Source organism: Hypanus sabinus, chromosome 4 (assembly GCF_030144855.1).
Source record: "Hypanus sabinus isolate sHypSab1 chromosome 4, sHypSab1.hap1, whole genome shotgun sequence".
Lineage (NCBI taxonomy): Eukaryota > Metazoa > Chordata > Chondrichthyes > Myliobatiformes > Dasyatidae > Hypanus > Hypanus sabinus.
This window is the reverse complement of record NC_082709.1, coordinates 153,133,253-153,149,107: the sequence shown is the minus strand read 5'-3', so window position 1 is coordinate 153,149,107 and position 15,855 is coordinate 153,133,253. Positions and strand designations below refer to the sequence as shown.

General features: G+C 39.2%; 1 protein-coding gene across 1 annotated transcript in view; it reads left to right on the top strand.

Annotated features, from left to right (window-relative positions):
* Positions 1 to 15,855, top strand: part of gsk3ba (glycogen synthase kinase 3 beta, genome duplicate a) — a 179,183-nt gene that overhangs the window by 91,211 nt on the left and 72,117 nt on the right. Inside the window, exon 3 of the mRNA XM_059968457.1 lies at positions 10,998 to 11,081. Coding sequence (XP_059824440.1) covers positions 10,998 to 11,081 — 84 coding nt within the window. The remainder of the gene's footprint in view (positions 1 to 10,997; positions 11,082 to 15,855) is intronic.

Sequence of the window (15,855 nt, the reverse complement as noted above, 5' to 3'; positions counted from 1 at the left end):
GTGAGAACAAATGTGCATGAAATGGAAGAGATGCAGTTGAAGGCAGCGCTGATGGTAGAGGAAGGGAAGCCCCTTTCTTTGAAAAAGGAGGACATCTCCTTTGTTTTGGAATGAAAAGCCTCGTCCTGAGAGCAGGCAGAGATGGAGGAATTCAGAGAAGGGGGTTGCATTTTTTATAAGTGTCTGTGGGTTTATAATAGATATCAGTAGATAAGCTTTCTCCAGAGCTAGAGACAGATCAAGAAAGGGGAGAAGGTTTGAAAAGGAATCAGGTAAATTTGAGGGCAGGGTGGAAGTTGGAGGCAAAGTTAATAAGGTCGCAGGAAGTAGCAACATTGCAGTTATTGATATAATGTAGGAAAAGTGAGGGGTGGACACCAGAGTAAGTTTGGAATATAGACTGTTCCATGATAGCCAACAAAAAGGCAGGCATGGCTGGGACCCATGCAAGTTCTGATGGCTACACCTTTTGTTTGAAGGAAGTGGGAGGAGCCAAAGGAGAAATTATTAAGAGTGAGGACCAGTTCTGCAAGATGGTGATTACCTCCTCATTTTATCTATCACCTTATTCTCCCAACTGAACCGTAGGTCCTCCATATCAACCTCCAGTTCCCTAACCTGATCTATAAGGAGCTGAATTCAGATGCACTTTTCGCAGATGTAGCAATCGGGGAGATTAGATATCTCCCAGATCTTGCACATTGTGCTGCGATTTATTCCCACTCTGCTAGCTAGGCACTAATAAAGAAATTGGAATGTGTGAGAAACACTAACCTAGCCTTCGCCTCTCCTCTTGAGCCAAAGCCTCAGTTCCCCACTTTAACTCAGACCTGTTTCTAAGTAGCTGCTCTGCTTAAACCTAACTTTTTATTAGCCTTTGGCAAGCTCCCAGTTACCCAAATGACCTCAATCTCCTCAGAATGGCCTGTCAACCCGTTTACTTTTAAAATGTGGTACTAAACTCCATAAGGGTAGTGCTCACTTGTTTTTAAAATCTGGCGCTAAATTCCGTAGCAGTTAGATGCCAGAAACTCAAAGTTCAATTCTGGTGCTGTTTCTAAGGAGTCTCTATGCATCCACCCAAGGAATGCATGGGTTTTCTCTGGGTGCTCCAGTTTCCTCCCACAGGCTCAAAAACATACCATGTAGGTTAATCGGTCATTGTAAATTGTTCAGTTATTAGGTAAGGGTTAAAATCAGGGTTGTCAGGGGTTGCTGGGTGGTGTAGCTGGAAGGGCCTATCCTGCACTATATCAATAAATTTAAAAATTTTAAATGTTGTAGACAGTGTAGGTTATGAAAAATTACAGGATGAACAGCTTGGTATGTAGCTGAGGATTGATAAATAACATTCAATTCAGATAAATGTAAGGAAAATCAAGTCAGGGTAAGATTTGTACATGGAATGGTAGTGCCTTAGAGAGCCTTACAAAATAGGGACTGAGGAGTGGAAGTGCATAGTTCACTCAGTGTGGTGCCACATGTAAATAGGGTGATGAAGAAGACATCTGACATGGTAGATTTCCTTAGACAGGCACTGAGTAGAGAAGCTTGGGATCTAACCCATCTATGCATCTCATCATTTTACATCTGTTTAGTTTCCCCTCAGACTCTGCTCCAGAGAAATCAATGTGAGTCTAACAAACCACCTCATAGCAAATACTCTCTAATCCAGGCAGCATCCAAGTGTACTTCTTCTACACCTCTCCAAAGCCTTCACATCTTTCCTGCAATACAGTGACCGGAGCATGCAATACTCAGCTGCTACCTAACTTCACTACATTTATACTTGACACACTGAAGAATTGAAGGCAAGTATGTTACCTGCTGCCTTTACTGCATTGCCAATTTCAGGGATTTATGGACATTCACCCTAAAATCATGATTTATTAATACTCCCAATAGTCTTGCCATCTTGTATACTTTCCTCTTGCAATTGGTCTCCCAAAGTTTAACATTTCAAACTTGGCCAGATTAAATTCCATCAGCCATTTGTGTCCCCACATTTCATACTGGTCTAAACCCTGATGAATCCTTCGACAACCCGTTTCACCATCCACAAATCACAAGCAAGAGGTCACTGCCCTGATCCGCAGAACACCACTTGGCACTGAGCTCCAATTAGAAAAACACCCTTCTGATAAGATATAGCAGTAGAATTAGGCCATTTGATCTTTGGAGTCTGCTCCACCATTTTATCATAGCTGATTTAATTTTCTTCTTAGCACCAATCTTCTGCCTCATCCTGCCCCACCCCCTCCCTGTGTCTCTTCTTGCCCTAGCCAATCAAGAATCTATCAACCTCTGTCTTAAATATACATAAAAGACTTGGCCTCAACACCTGCCTGTGGCAATGAATTCCACAGATACACCACTCTCTGGCTAAAGAAATTCCTCCTCATCTCCATTCTATGAGAACATGCCTCCATTCTGAAGCTGTGTCCTCTAGTCTTGGACTCTCCCAGCAGAGGAAATGTCCTCTCCACATCCAGTCTATCCACTGAGGTCATCCCTCATTCTTCTGCATTCTAGTGAATACAGGCCTAGAGCCATCAAACACTTTTCATATGACAAGTTGTTCAATCCTGAATCATTTTCATGAACCCCCTTTGAATCCTTTCCAGTTTCATCACATCCTTTCTAAGATGAGAGGTCCAAAACTGCTCACAATACTCCAAGTGAGGCCTCACCAGAACTTTATAAAGTCTCAATATTACATCCGTTTATATTCTAGTCCTCTTGAATTGAATGATAACTTTGCATTTGCCTACATCATCAAAACTCAACCTGCAAGTTAACTTTTAGGGAATCCTACGCAAGGACTCCCAATCCCTTTATGCCTCAGATTTTTGTATTTTCTCTCCATTTAGAAAATAGTCGACCTTTTCATTTCTTCTATCAAAGTGCATGACTGTATTCCATTTGCTGCTTCTTTGCCCATTCTCCTAGTCTAAGACCTTCTGTAGCTTTCTACTTCCTCAAAGTTACCTGCCCTTCCTCCATCTTGGTATCATCTGCAAACTTTGTAGCAAAGCCATCAATTCCATCATCCAACTCATTGACATATAATGTAAAAAGAATCGGTCCCAACACAGACCCCTGTGGAACACCACTAGTCACATGCAGCCAAGAAAACGCTCCTTTTATTGCCACTCATTGCCTCTTGCCAATTAGCCACTGCTTTATCCATGCTAGAATCTTTCCTGTAATACCATGGGCTCATAGCTTGTTAAGCAGCCTTATGTGCGGCACATTATCAAAGGCTTTTGAAAATCCAAGTACACAAAATGAACCAATTCTCTTTAGTCTATCCTGCATGTTATTTCTTCACAGAATTCCAACAGATTTTGCAGGCAAGATTTTCCCTTGAGGAAAGCATGCTAACTGCAGCCTATTTTATCATGTGCTTCCAAGTACCCAGAAACCTCATCCTTAACAATTGACTAACATCTTCTCAACCACTGAGGTCAGACTAACTGGCTTGTAATTTCCTTTCTTCTTCCTCCCTCACTTCTTGAAGAGTGGAGTGACATTTGCAATTTTACCGTCTTCCAGATCCATTCCAGAATCTAATGATTCTTGAAAGATCATTACAAATGCCTCCACAATCTCTTCAGCCACCTGTTACAGAATTCTGGGCTATGCACCATGTTGTTCAGGTGACTTGTATACCTTCAGACCTTTCAGTTTCCCAAGAACCTTCTCTCTAGTAATGGAAACTTCACACACTTCATGACCCTAATACCTGGAACTTCTACCATAGTGCTGGTGTCTTCCTCACTGAAGACTGATGTAAAATACTTATTCAGTTCATCTGGTATTTCCTTGTCCCCTATTACTACCTCTCCAGCTCATTTCCCAGCAGATCATTATCCACTCTTGCCTCTCTTTTACACTTTATGTATCTGAAGAAACTTTTGGTATCCTCTTTAATATTAGTGGCTAACTTATTTTTGTATTCTTATTCCACCTTTACTTTTTTAATGACTTTTTAGTTGCCTTTTGTTGGTTTTTAAAGCTTCCCTATCGTTTAACTTCCCATGAATTTTTGTTCTATTATATGCCCTCCTTTTTGCTTTTATGTTGGCTTTAACTTCTCTTGTTATCCATAGTTGTGTCACCTTTCCTTTAGAAGACTACTTCCTCTTTGGGATGTATATATCTTGTGCCTTCAGAATTGCTTCCAGAAATTCCAGCCTGCTCTGCCATCATCCCTGGCAGTGTTTTTTTCCCCTTTGTTTCTAGCTAACTCCTCTCTTGTGTTTTTGTAATTCCCTTTACTCTACTCTAATACAGATACATCTGACTTCAGCTTCTCTCTCATATTTCAGGATGAATTTGATTATAAGGGTTGCTCCTAACTTACAACTAAAGGTTTTTTTAAAAAACTTAAACTTTTTAAATCAACTTCAGTTCATGACATAATACCCAATTCAGAATAGTGGGCTCAACCTCAAACTTCTGTAAAAAGCCATCTTGTAGACATTCTAGAAATTCCCCTTCTTGGAATCCAGCACCAACTTGATTTTCCTGACCTACCACCATATTGAAATCTCCCATGACTATCGCAACATTGCCCTTTTGGCATGCATTTTCTATCTCCCATTGTAACTTGTAGACCACATCCTTACTACTGAATGGTAGTCTATTTATAATTCCTATTCAGGTCTTTTTACCCTTGTAGTTCCTTAGCTCTATCCACAATGATTCAACATCCTCTGACCATGTGTCAACCCTATGCTTTTCTAGATGCAAGTAGATTGCATCTTTAGGAATCTTCTTTAATATCAAAGTTCACAGTAAATTTGTCATTGTGCATGTATGTCACCACATGCAACCCTAAGATGGACCTTGGAGAGTATTATAACTGGCTGCATCACTGTCTGTATGGGGGTGGGGGTAGGGGTGCTACTGCACAGGATCGAAATAAGCTGCAGAAAGTTGTAAACTTAGACAGCTCTATCATGGGCACTAGCTCTAATAGTATCCAGGCCATCTTCAAGAAGGGATGCCTCCAGAAGGCAGTATCTATCATTGTGGACCCCCATCACCCAAGACATGCCTCATTTTCATTGCTACCATCAGGAAGGAGCTACAGAAGCCTGAAGGCACTGTTGTGATGGAAAATAATTGGTTCTTTGAGTCTCAACAGTAGAGGCCTGGACACACACAGTTTTAATAATAAGGAATTTATTTACAAGGGGAGTCGGGTCAACACAAGCAACTACAATACACAGGAAGCGGTGTGGGGACAGGGTACAGTTACACAAACAAAGAACAAGGGAAAAGCACTACAACAGCTATCCCCCTTGACCTTGGATAGCTGCAGCTCCCTTACCAGGACAAACGATAGACCTTCCCAAGCATAAATCAATGCCCTTACCTCCAATGTGGTGGTCTGTAAGAGAGGGCTAGCCAAGGCCAAGTCTCACCTTTTAAAGCGTGGGGCTGGGTGAGATAATCCAATTAAGGTGACCAATAATTTAGGTGTGCATTGATTAGTTGGGAGGGACCAAATGTTGATTGGCATGTGGTGTGTCCTCCGACCAGCCAGGTGGCAGTGTATCTGTCAAGTGGCCGGTATCTCTGGATACACAAGGATTTAGGAACGGTTTCTGCATCTCTGCCATCTGATTTCTGAATGGACATTGAACCTATGAGCACTACTTCACTACTTTTTTTTTTATTTCTGTTATTTTGCTCTACTTATTTAATATATATGTGTGTATGTGTGTATATTTTTTATTATATTATTGTATTGTACTGCTGCCATAGAGATGACAAATTTCATAGAGTATGCAAGTGATATGAAACCTGATTCTGATTTTCTTGTGCGCAATCACGGTAAATCTAAGAAAGACAATATAATCAATGAAAGACCACACCCAACAAGATTGTCAAACAAGCACAGTGCCAAAGACAACAAGAAGTGCAAATACAAAAGAAAAAAGCAATAAATAAATAGCGATTAAATATGGAGAGCGTGAGGTAAGTCCTTGAAAGTGAGGTCCATAAGTTGTGGGCCCATAAGATGGGGTGAGTGAAGTTATTCCCACTGGTTCAAGAGTCTGATGTTTGAGGGGTAATAACTATTCCTGTGTGGGCCCTGAGGCTCCTGTACCACCTTTCTCATTGCAGCAGTGAGAAGCAAACATGGCCTGGATGATGGCCTTGGTGATAGATACCACTTTCCTGCAGCAGCACTTCATGTAGATGTACTCACCACACATCTATAGAGGTTTGTCAAGGTTTTAGATGTCATACCAAATCTTTGCAAACTTCTAAGGAAGTAGAGGCCCTGCTGTGTGTTCTTTATAATGGCACTTGCGTGCTGGACCCAGGACAGATCCTCTGAAGTGATAATACTGAGGAATTTAAAGTTGCTGACCCTGTCCACCTCTGATTCCCCTGATGAGGACTAACCAGTAAGGTATTTGCATACCTTACGTGATCTATCCTCCATGTCTTTCTTCTGGAAGATCATTTGGGATCTGTAATTCTCTCCATTTCTTTTATGCCATGGTATAGAAACCATATTCTGTAGACTTGTCTTGAGTCAGAATATTTTCTTATTGATTTCTAAGATCTATATTAATTTTAATTACTTTCTTTAATCATTGAGGATTCTTGCATTACATTTTATATCAAAGATGTTGTATGTAGCTGCCACACGGTATTTATGTCATATTCACCAAGCTATTTCCAGTTGCAGTGGTGCATTGAAGTGAGACCCTCCACTTCAAGAAATCTAGATTTGTCGTGAAGAATTCTGAACTCTGAGTAACATTTCCTTCTTGCTGACAATCAATATATGTACTCCTCAATGATATGTGCTTAGCCCACTGCTGTACTCTCCATACACTCATGACTGTATGGCTTGGCGCAGTTCAAATACCATCTATAAATTCACCAATGATGCAGCTGTTGGCAGAATTTCAAATGGTTATGAGGAGGCAAATAGAAGTGAGATTGGCTGGTTGAGTGGTGTTGCAATAACAACCTTGCATTCAACATCAGTGAGACTAAGGAATGGAAAGCATAAGCAGCTTCCGTTCCAGGTTCCAGCATCTCTGAAGGTCTATATGCCCAACATATTGATGCAGTTGCGAAGATGCCAGCAGCTTTATTTCAAGAATTTGAGGTGATTTCCTATGTCACCAAAGACCTCCAGCAAATTTCTTCTGATGTACGGTGAAGTTTATCAGTGGCTGGTCTGGAGGCACAAATGTACAAGATTGGAGAGGGTTATAAACTCAGAGAACTCCATTGTGGTCATTAACCTCCCCGCCATTGAGGTCATCTTCCAAAGATGATGTCTTAAGAAGGCAGCATCATGAAGAACTCTCATCACCCAAGATGTGTCCTCTTATTACTACTATTAAGGAGGAGGTACAGGGGCCTGAAGGTGCACACTCAACATTTTAGAAACAGCTTCATCCCCTCTGCTGTCAGATTTCTGAGTGTTCTATAAACTCATAAACACTTCCTCACTATTGTGTTCTGTTGTTGCACTATTTTTATACATATTCTTGTCATTTATGGTCATTTTAGGTATTGCTTGACGACAAATTCCATGACATGTCCATGATAATAAACCCAATTCTATTTCTGATATGAAATACTTTACAGATTGTGTAGCAGTTTTCCAAAGCAAGCTTTCTGCTGATATTTGACTGCTCTGCTAGTTCTCTTTATACTGTATATAGTTTCAGTTATAGAGTTATTTTCTCCTGTACTGAGAATAATTCTGCCTTACAAATTAGGTTAAAATTCTTAGATCTAAATTTAGTATCTTTGAGCATTTGGTCATTTGACTTAGAGCTTTATGGTAAGTGTTAATGTTTGATGTCCTTCTGCTCCATCAACTGGATCTGTCACTGAGCTAAATGCTGCACTTATAGCCTGATATTTTTCAAAATCTGTTTTAAGTGTCAGGTTATGGAAAGTGTGTTTTACATCTTTGCCACTGAGTTTTGTTATTTAAAAAAGGCCTTTGCAAGCGTGTTTTTGCGAGTTGCTATGCATCTGTGGAGACCAACGATCTTCCTTTTTCCCCCCCACGATCTTGATGCAGAAACACTGACGTACACTTCTTGCATCCATAAATGCTGCCTGACTGAGTTCTTCCAGAATTCCATTTAATGTATAAAATAATGACCTTGTTTTTTTTAAGGTGAAATAAGTAAATTCTTTCAAAATAAAACTTTAAAACATACTTTTCAGTGCTCTGAGTGTGAAAGAAGCACTTTATATTTATTTTTAATGGTAGTGATAGATGGTCTGCTCTGAGGTTAATGCTAAATTTAGCTTGCCCGGAGACATTAAGGTTTTGCATCCTGTCTTTTAAGAAACAAAATTACCACTCATGACATGGGTGTAAATTAGCTGTTTGGTTCCAAAGTTGAATGTTTGAAGGATCAACTTCTACCATGGGATATTTTAAACTAGTATTATCAGTATAAAATTTCACTATCCAATAATTCCCTGAAAGGCCTTTTTAAAGGAAGTTAAGCTTTTTATTTGAAGATACCCTTTTGATGGTATACCTGTTAACTATTCTGTTAACATTTCATTAATCAATTGCCCTAGAATCTTGCCTCAAAACACTGCCATAAATAAGTATCTAATTGAATTGTTGACATTCTGTCACTTCTTTCAGTTTAATTTCAAATGTAAATTGATTCTATAGGAATTATACTTGGTTTACAATATTTGGCCAAGACAGAATTTGTTGTTGTGACCTCCATTTTAGATTGGTTTTAGATTGTTGAAATGGATGAAGCCCTTTGATTTTAATTTGAACTTGTCAGGAAGAAAAAATCTTCCACTGCGCAAGCATTTTTTAAAAAACGTATCTGAAAAATGAAAGGTGTCTTGACCAATGTACCACACACCATTTGAAAGCATTGTTAAGGGAAACAGATGAGGAATAAAAACTATTGAATTTGACATTACAAGAAAATATGGAAGAAGTACCTTCAATGAATCCAGGAAGTTAAACTCAAGCATACATTATGATTAAATTCAGTTGTACCTTGCAAGTGTAATTGTGGATATTGTTCTCTCCTTAGTTGTGGAGACTGCACTAACTGGTCTGAGACTAACCACGGCATGTTATTCGTCCTAGAGTGCAGCATTTGATTTAATGAATGTTTTGAATTCTGCTTGTAAAACATAATTAGAGCATCTCCAGCAATGGCTTTCATCTTGGCACTGAGCTTTCTGGAGGTCTCACTGAATTTATTTTATGCACAATTTGCTCTAGGCAGCATATGCACAGGTATAGCTTTCCAGTTGCAATTGTCTAGTGAACTTCTGCTTCATCTCTTAAAGAAACCAGTTCCATCATATCGCATCTTCTATCCAGTAACATAGATGAGTTCCCTTTACTTATAATTGATACATGGGAATATTGAAGCAGAAAATGCTGGAAATATTCGTTGGAAAAGGAGCATCTGCAAAAGGAGAAACTTAGAATTTCAGGTTAATGATATTTCACTGGGACTGGTGACAACTATATAGATTACCAATCAGAGATAACATTTGGGGCAGTGGGGGAGAGGGCAGTCTGCTGAAAGAATTAAACAGGGAAAGCAGCATCTGAGGAGGCATATGAATACCTGCTGAATTCCTCTACCTGTTTCTTCAGTCTCATCTCCACATTAATGCATAGCATTTTTGAATAACATTACTAAGTCAATGAACAGTGAACAACCAAGATATTTAACCACAATGGCAGAAGTTCAAAAGTTCAGACTCTGCTGTCAACATATCCTTTGTATTTTCCCTAAGTTGATCTATTACTGTTTACTTGCTTAGCTTGGAAGTGCTCACAGATGCCACAAAATGTTGATACAGTGCTGAACAACTGCTGTGAAATTGCCATAGGCTCTCTTGAACCAGCCAACATGAACATTTTGGTACCCTTGCTGGAACAGTGTCATCTCACAACTGAGGGCCAAAGGCAGTCGCATTGGACATTGGGCACCCTCTGCTTGATGAAGTTGTGGCAGTTCATCTTCTGAAGTAGCGTGGGAGCTCTGCCAGTTAATAATATATGAACACAATACCTTTGAACATATGTAAGGAATTATCAGCATGAGTTGCAAAATTTGAGAGTAGGATAAACATGGACAGCATGAGACTTTGTCTCCATAGTCACCCTGTTGTCCATGTTTATCCTACTATCAAGTTTTGCAAGTTGCTGGTATCTGGAGCAACAGTTAGTAAAGTTACTTGATAAGGTTCTAGTAGTGGTAGCTGTGTGTGTGTGTGTGCGTGTGCGTGTGCGCGCGCGCGCGCGCGCCATGAAATCTGTTCCGGGTTGGGGGCTGGCCTTTCCCATTGATGCTGCCCTCATTCAGTGGAAGAACTATATTTTTTCTTCTTTGTGACTGTTATTCTGTTATCCTCCACTTGCTACTACCTTCCAATTCCATTCTACTTTCCTCCCCTACCAGGTGCAACCTGCCCACCCATCATTTCACTTCTTCTCAGTCTCAGTCCAGATGCAGGATTTTAACAAGTCTTTCTCTACACCCCCCCCCCCCCCCCAACACCCCACAGATGCTGTTCAATCTACTGAGTTGATTCCTCAGATTGCTTGTTGCATCAGGGCGATTGTATAGGTTTATTCAGGCCTAAGAAGAGGGGGCCATAAACCATCAGTAGATAATTGTGTAACCAAGAGTTGTCATGTCAGCCTTAAAAACTCAATCTCCTTCACTAAAACACTGCTGCTTCTCCTTATCAAAGTCACATTTTTGACACTGAGTTGGGCTGCTGCTCCAGATTAGTCTTTGCAGCATGTCAGTTTGGATTTAAATGCAGGTTGTCAGAGATCAAAGATTGCATGTGTCCTTAATAAGGAAGATTTCAACTTGGTCTTGTTTTATGTGGTTAGTTTCCAGTACCATAGTGATAATATGGAGCATACTTACCAGTCACAGATAGATGCTAATTAATGTACAGATGAAGCATTGTTATTTCTTTTACAGAATCGTGAACTGCAGATAATGCGAAAACTGGATCATTGTAATATCGTTCGATTACGATACTTCTTTTACTCAAGTGGAGAAAAGGTACATTTTTATATTTTTGGCTTTCCAAAATGTTAAATGGCATTTTCCATTTCTTATTCAATGGCAAATTAAATGCATGAATCAAGATTTATTCTTCAGTTTCATAGTTGGAAAAAAGTTGTATTACCTAAGTTCCTAACTTGAACTTTATGGTTAGGTTGGTCTTGCTTCCTTTTCTATTACAGTTCCATTTGTGTAAATATGCTGATTGTGAATGCAAGGACAGTTTTGATAGAAAGGGGCATGTTGGCATTTATTTGACAACATAGGATATTACTGTACACTTGAAACATTTTACTTCATTGTTTGACATGGATTCATTTTGTGTTATTTCATCTGTAGGCTAACATTAATTACAGTATTGTTCCATTGCTAGCTAGTACGCTTTACTTTAAGCCCTCTCCCCCCACCCACCTGACATTCCCCGTCCCTCATCATCTCATTCTGTCTTCTTCCCCCTTCCTTTCCAGTCTTGACATCTTGGCCCAAAATGCCAACTGTTTATTCACTTCCATTGATGCTGCCTGACCTGCTGAGTTCCGCCAGCATTTTGTATTTTGTGTGTTGCTCTAGATTTCTAGTATCTGCAGGATCTCATGTCAATTATTCTTAATTATATAACATTACTTCAGTGCAATCATGTAATGTACCTGACAACAATAGTCTGCAACCTATATCTATAAACAAGTAGATTAATTGCTAGTGATATTTGTGCAGTCTTATTTAAAGTGAGAACAGTTTTGGTTTGCACGAATGACTTGGTTTCTGCAGAATTAATTAAATTGGTAGCACTAAGCAAATTTTTATCTTATTTGAAACTTTTTCATGTGCCTTTTTTTAAATCTGGATGGTTATTCTACACGTTTCTTAGTAGAAATTACTATTTAATAACAGGTATAGCTAATTATGTTAGTAGAAAATGGGTTACAACTATCTACACAATACAGCTAAATAGTCATAACAAAAAGTAATTCCACTCTATCTTGCACTTGCAGCAAAAAAAGTACAAAACTGTTAAGTTTGTATTTATTGTGCAAATATTAAGAGTGAAAGTGGTGATGGTAACTATTAATCAAAACACTAATTAATTATTTCTGAGTACCTAAGTTAGCCACCAATAACATCAATGTTCCACCCTATACAATGGTTTTGGCAGTAATTAATGATTTAATTAATAGATTTGTAAATGTATCCTGGACGTTTGAGTGCTGTAGCTTTAAAACGTTAGCAATTTCATCAGTGGGATGGTTTGTCACACCATTCATGGCCTGAGTGTGTATCTTCTACCCAAGTCGTTATTACTCAATTTTGTGGTAGTTTGAATAGTGAAATTCTTTTATGACCAGGAACATGTCTCATGCCTGGATTTCCTCCTCATTGAGGGGAGACTGGTGTTGAATTCTTTTTGTTTACTCTCAAGTTGCTTTGCTAACTAAATATAATACAGTAAAATTAATATAACATACAAGTCACAGGCATGCAAACTTCAGCCTGGTCCAGTGGATAATCCCACTGCAAAAGCACATTTCCCCTATTCCCTCTTCTACTATTCAGTTCATGGTCTTTGGCTATTCATTCTTTCTCTTTGTGATGATATTTCTGAGGCACAAAGGTCATAAGGATTCTAATAATTGAGATTGGGGTCCTTCTGAATATCCAGACTTTGCTAATAAATGTCCCATTGTTTATTTTGAGAGAATTCCTTGTTCCTGCTTTGTTCTGCTATTCAGATGCTGAGTAATTTTAAATTTACAAAGATAAACCTTTTTTAGATACCGTTTTTTATTTTAAATAAAAGTTAACATAATTCGAACCACATTAATGAAACAAAACCAGGCAAATGTTTAGCCAGATCTATGTTAGCAGCATTTCTATTACACTTCTAGTGAATTAATCATGAAATTGAGTCAAATTTATAAAATTTTCACATGTCATAGCTTAAAATGTGACTATCAGTTTTTCGCCCTGATTAATATTGTAGCAGTTACTTGAAAGCAAACCAAAACCGCTGAGAGACTAAGCCAGGGTAATCAACATTGTATGATGCACTTCCAAAATAACGAATTTCCAAATTGAGAGAAGTATATTTGATCCTTTATTACAATTCCAACAAAGGCGAATGATCTTATACCGATTTTTTTTTAAGCTAACAAAACTAAATTAGCAATATAGCAATTTTAGCATTCTAATTAGCGATAAAACTAAGCAAAAGAAAGTGTAATTAGCGGCCAAACTAAATTAGTGTTCCATTTAGCAAAGTTAGTGTATTTAAATGGTCAACAAAAGAACATCTTTTCCCATGGCTCATACCCTCTGGCTAATGACTAATAAATCCCAAGCATTAATACGTAACTGTACTCATTTGCTTCTACCATGCCCCAACCCCCTTGACAGATTACCATAAAATACAATGCAGGCAGAAAATGTATAGCTCTTGCATCCTAGCCCTTAATTATCATGCTATAATGATCACTACATACTACTTAAATAGGAGACATGAATTCAAGGATAAACGTAATATTTATACAGATGTCCCCTTTCTTCTTTCTTTCTTCCAGTTAAGTCATATAACAGTCATCTAAGCCAGAGGTTACCAGCACTTAACCCAGTACAGAGTGATCTTTACCCACCACTCTGTCAAGTCAGTAAGTCAAGTCAAAGTCATGAAACTTCTAGAGCTGTAGCTCTTTGAACCTCTGCCTGCTGTAGAAGACAGACCTTGGTTATAGGCTTTTCTAGGTAGCCAGTCTTGGTCTTGATGTGCACCTGCTGCACAAATTCTCTTCTGTCTGGAAAGATATGGATGATTCCTCCCACGATCCATGAGTTTCAAGGAGCTGTGTTGTCAATAATAAGCACTGTGTCTCCTGGGAGAAAATTGTTTTTTTGTATCTCACCATTTCTGATGTTCCTGTAACTGTGGTAAATACTCCTTGACCCACCATTTCCAAAACAAGTTTGACATGTATTGGATTGCTTCCATCTATAATGAGCATAAATGTCTTCCTTTTGGAACTCTGCTGGTGGTAAGGATGCTGAGGTTTTCAGAAGCAACAGATGGTCGAGTGTTAGTGCTTCCAAATCATTGGGATCAGAGGATACTTTAGTAGTTTGATATCCACTGATAATAGCTTCTATGTCACAAAGGACTGTGTGGAAACCCTCTTCATCAAGAATCTGTACCTTCATGGTGGAATTGACCTTTCGCACGGACTTGATCAGTCTCTCCCATGTTCTTCCAAGGTGGAATTAGAAATCCACTTAATTCCCTTTTGAAGAGGGTCATCACTGATCCATAAATGATTCTACTTCTCAGAGGCTTCTCGCAACTTGCACTCAGCTCCAACAAAGTTTGTTGCATTATCAGAGCACAGTTCACAAAACTGTCCTCATCTTTCTATCAAGCATCAAAGTGCATTAACAAAGGAATCTGTATCTAACAAAGATGCCACTTCCATGTGAACAGTTTGTGTAGCTAGACAGGTAAATAATACCCATACTTCACTGTACTCCTTCTGCTTTTCATTTCAAAAAGGCCAAAGTAGTTTACTCCTACACATGTAATCAGAGGTTCACCTGGAGAGACCCTGTCCAGAGGTAGATCTGCCAAATGCTGGCATCCTGGAGTTTTGTGCAACCATCGACAAACAACACACTTAGACGGGATTCTTCTTGTAGCGGTACAAACACCGGTTATCTAGGCGCAACCTGGATAACGTGGTTATGGCCACCGTGCCCCATTTCTTGAGGTACATGCCTCACAATGAGGTCTGAGATACGAATAACCTTTGCCAGTATAACAGAATGTTTGTATTCTTCAGGCAACCCTACTATGCCAACAACTTAAGACAACATCTTCAAGTACTGGATTGAGCTTGAAAATATGGCTGTTCTTTTTCACATTTTCCCCCTTTTGCAAACTTGAGAAGTCATCTGAAAATCTTTCTCTGGCAAAACCCAGTGATTTCCATTTCAGCCTTCCTGACCTCCACTGAAAGACAATCTTGGCTGATCTGACCTTTGGTTTTCTCAGTCTCTCTTTCCTTGTTGTTCTTCTCTAAGTCAGATTGAGAAAAAGTGATGTTCACTTGCTTCCTCTACTGACCAAGAATCAAAACCAGGTTCTTAAATCTAAGAATCCAGGCCACTATCTTCTTCAAACGTGCCTAAGACAAGAAGTGATGAATAACACATTACCACATCCACCTCCTTTTCAATCTGTGTGGCATTCATTGTAACACTCCATGAGTCTGGAGCAGAAGTTCTCCAGGAAATCAGGATTTGCGGCCCATTCACTTTAAGGCTGAAAAAGATACTGAGGCTCTGACACCTTTCACCTCCACACTCTATAGGCCACATCTGCCAAGTTGCTTGAAGTGTTTACATGCCTCCATTGAGATGCTTCTGAAACCTTAAGAATTTCTGAAACTGTTTGCAATGAAGGTTCAGAACCTGGAAGTTTCATTCTTAATATACTTCAGCATAGAGGTGTTATCAGTCCAAAATCCTGAGTGCATGTGCAACTCCTTCCTCCACGATGTGTCCATGTAGCTAGCCATTGTAGAAGCAGTGAGCTCCATATGAGGGATGGAAACTGACTTCAATAGGATTTTCCCATGGTAAAAGCACTGTACACCTGACAGCGTGTTCCATAGCCATCTTCACTTGCATCTGTATGATGTTGTAACTGTGCAGCAGTTTAACTTCTCCAGAATCCAGGGGTTTCAGGCAAAAAACAATTTTGAATTCTTCCAACTGGCAGAGTTGTTCCAGC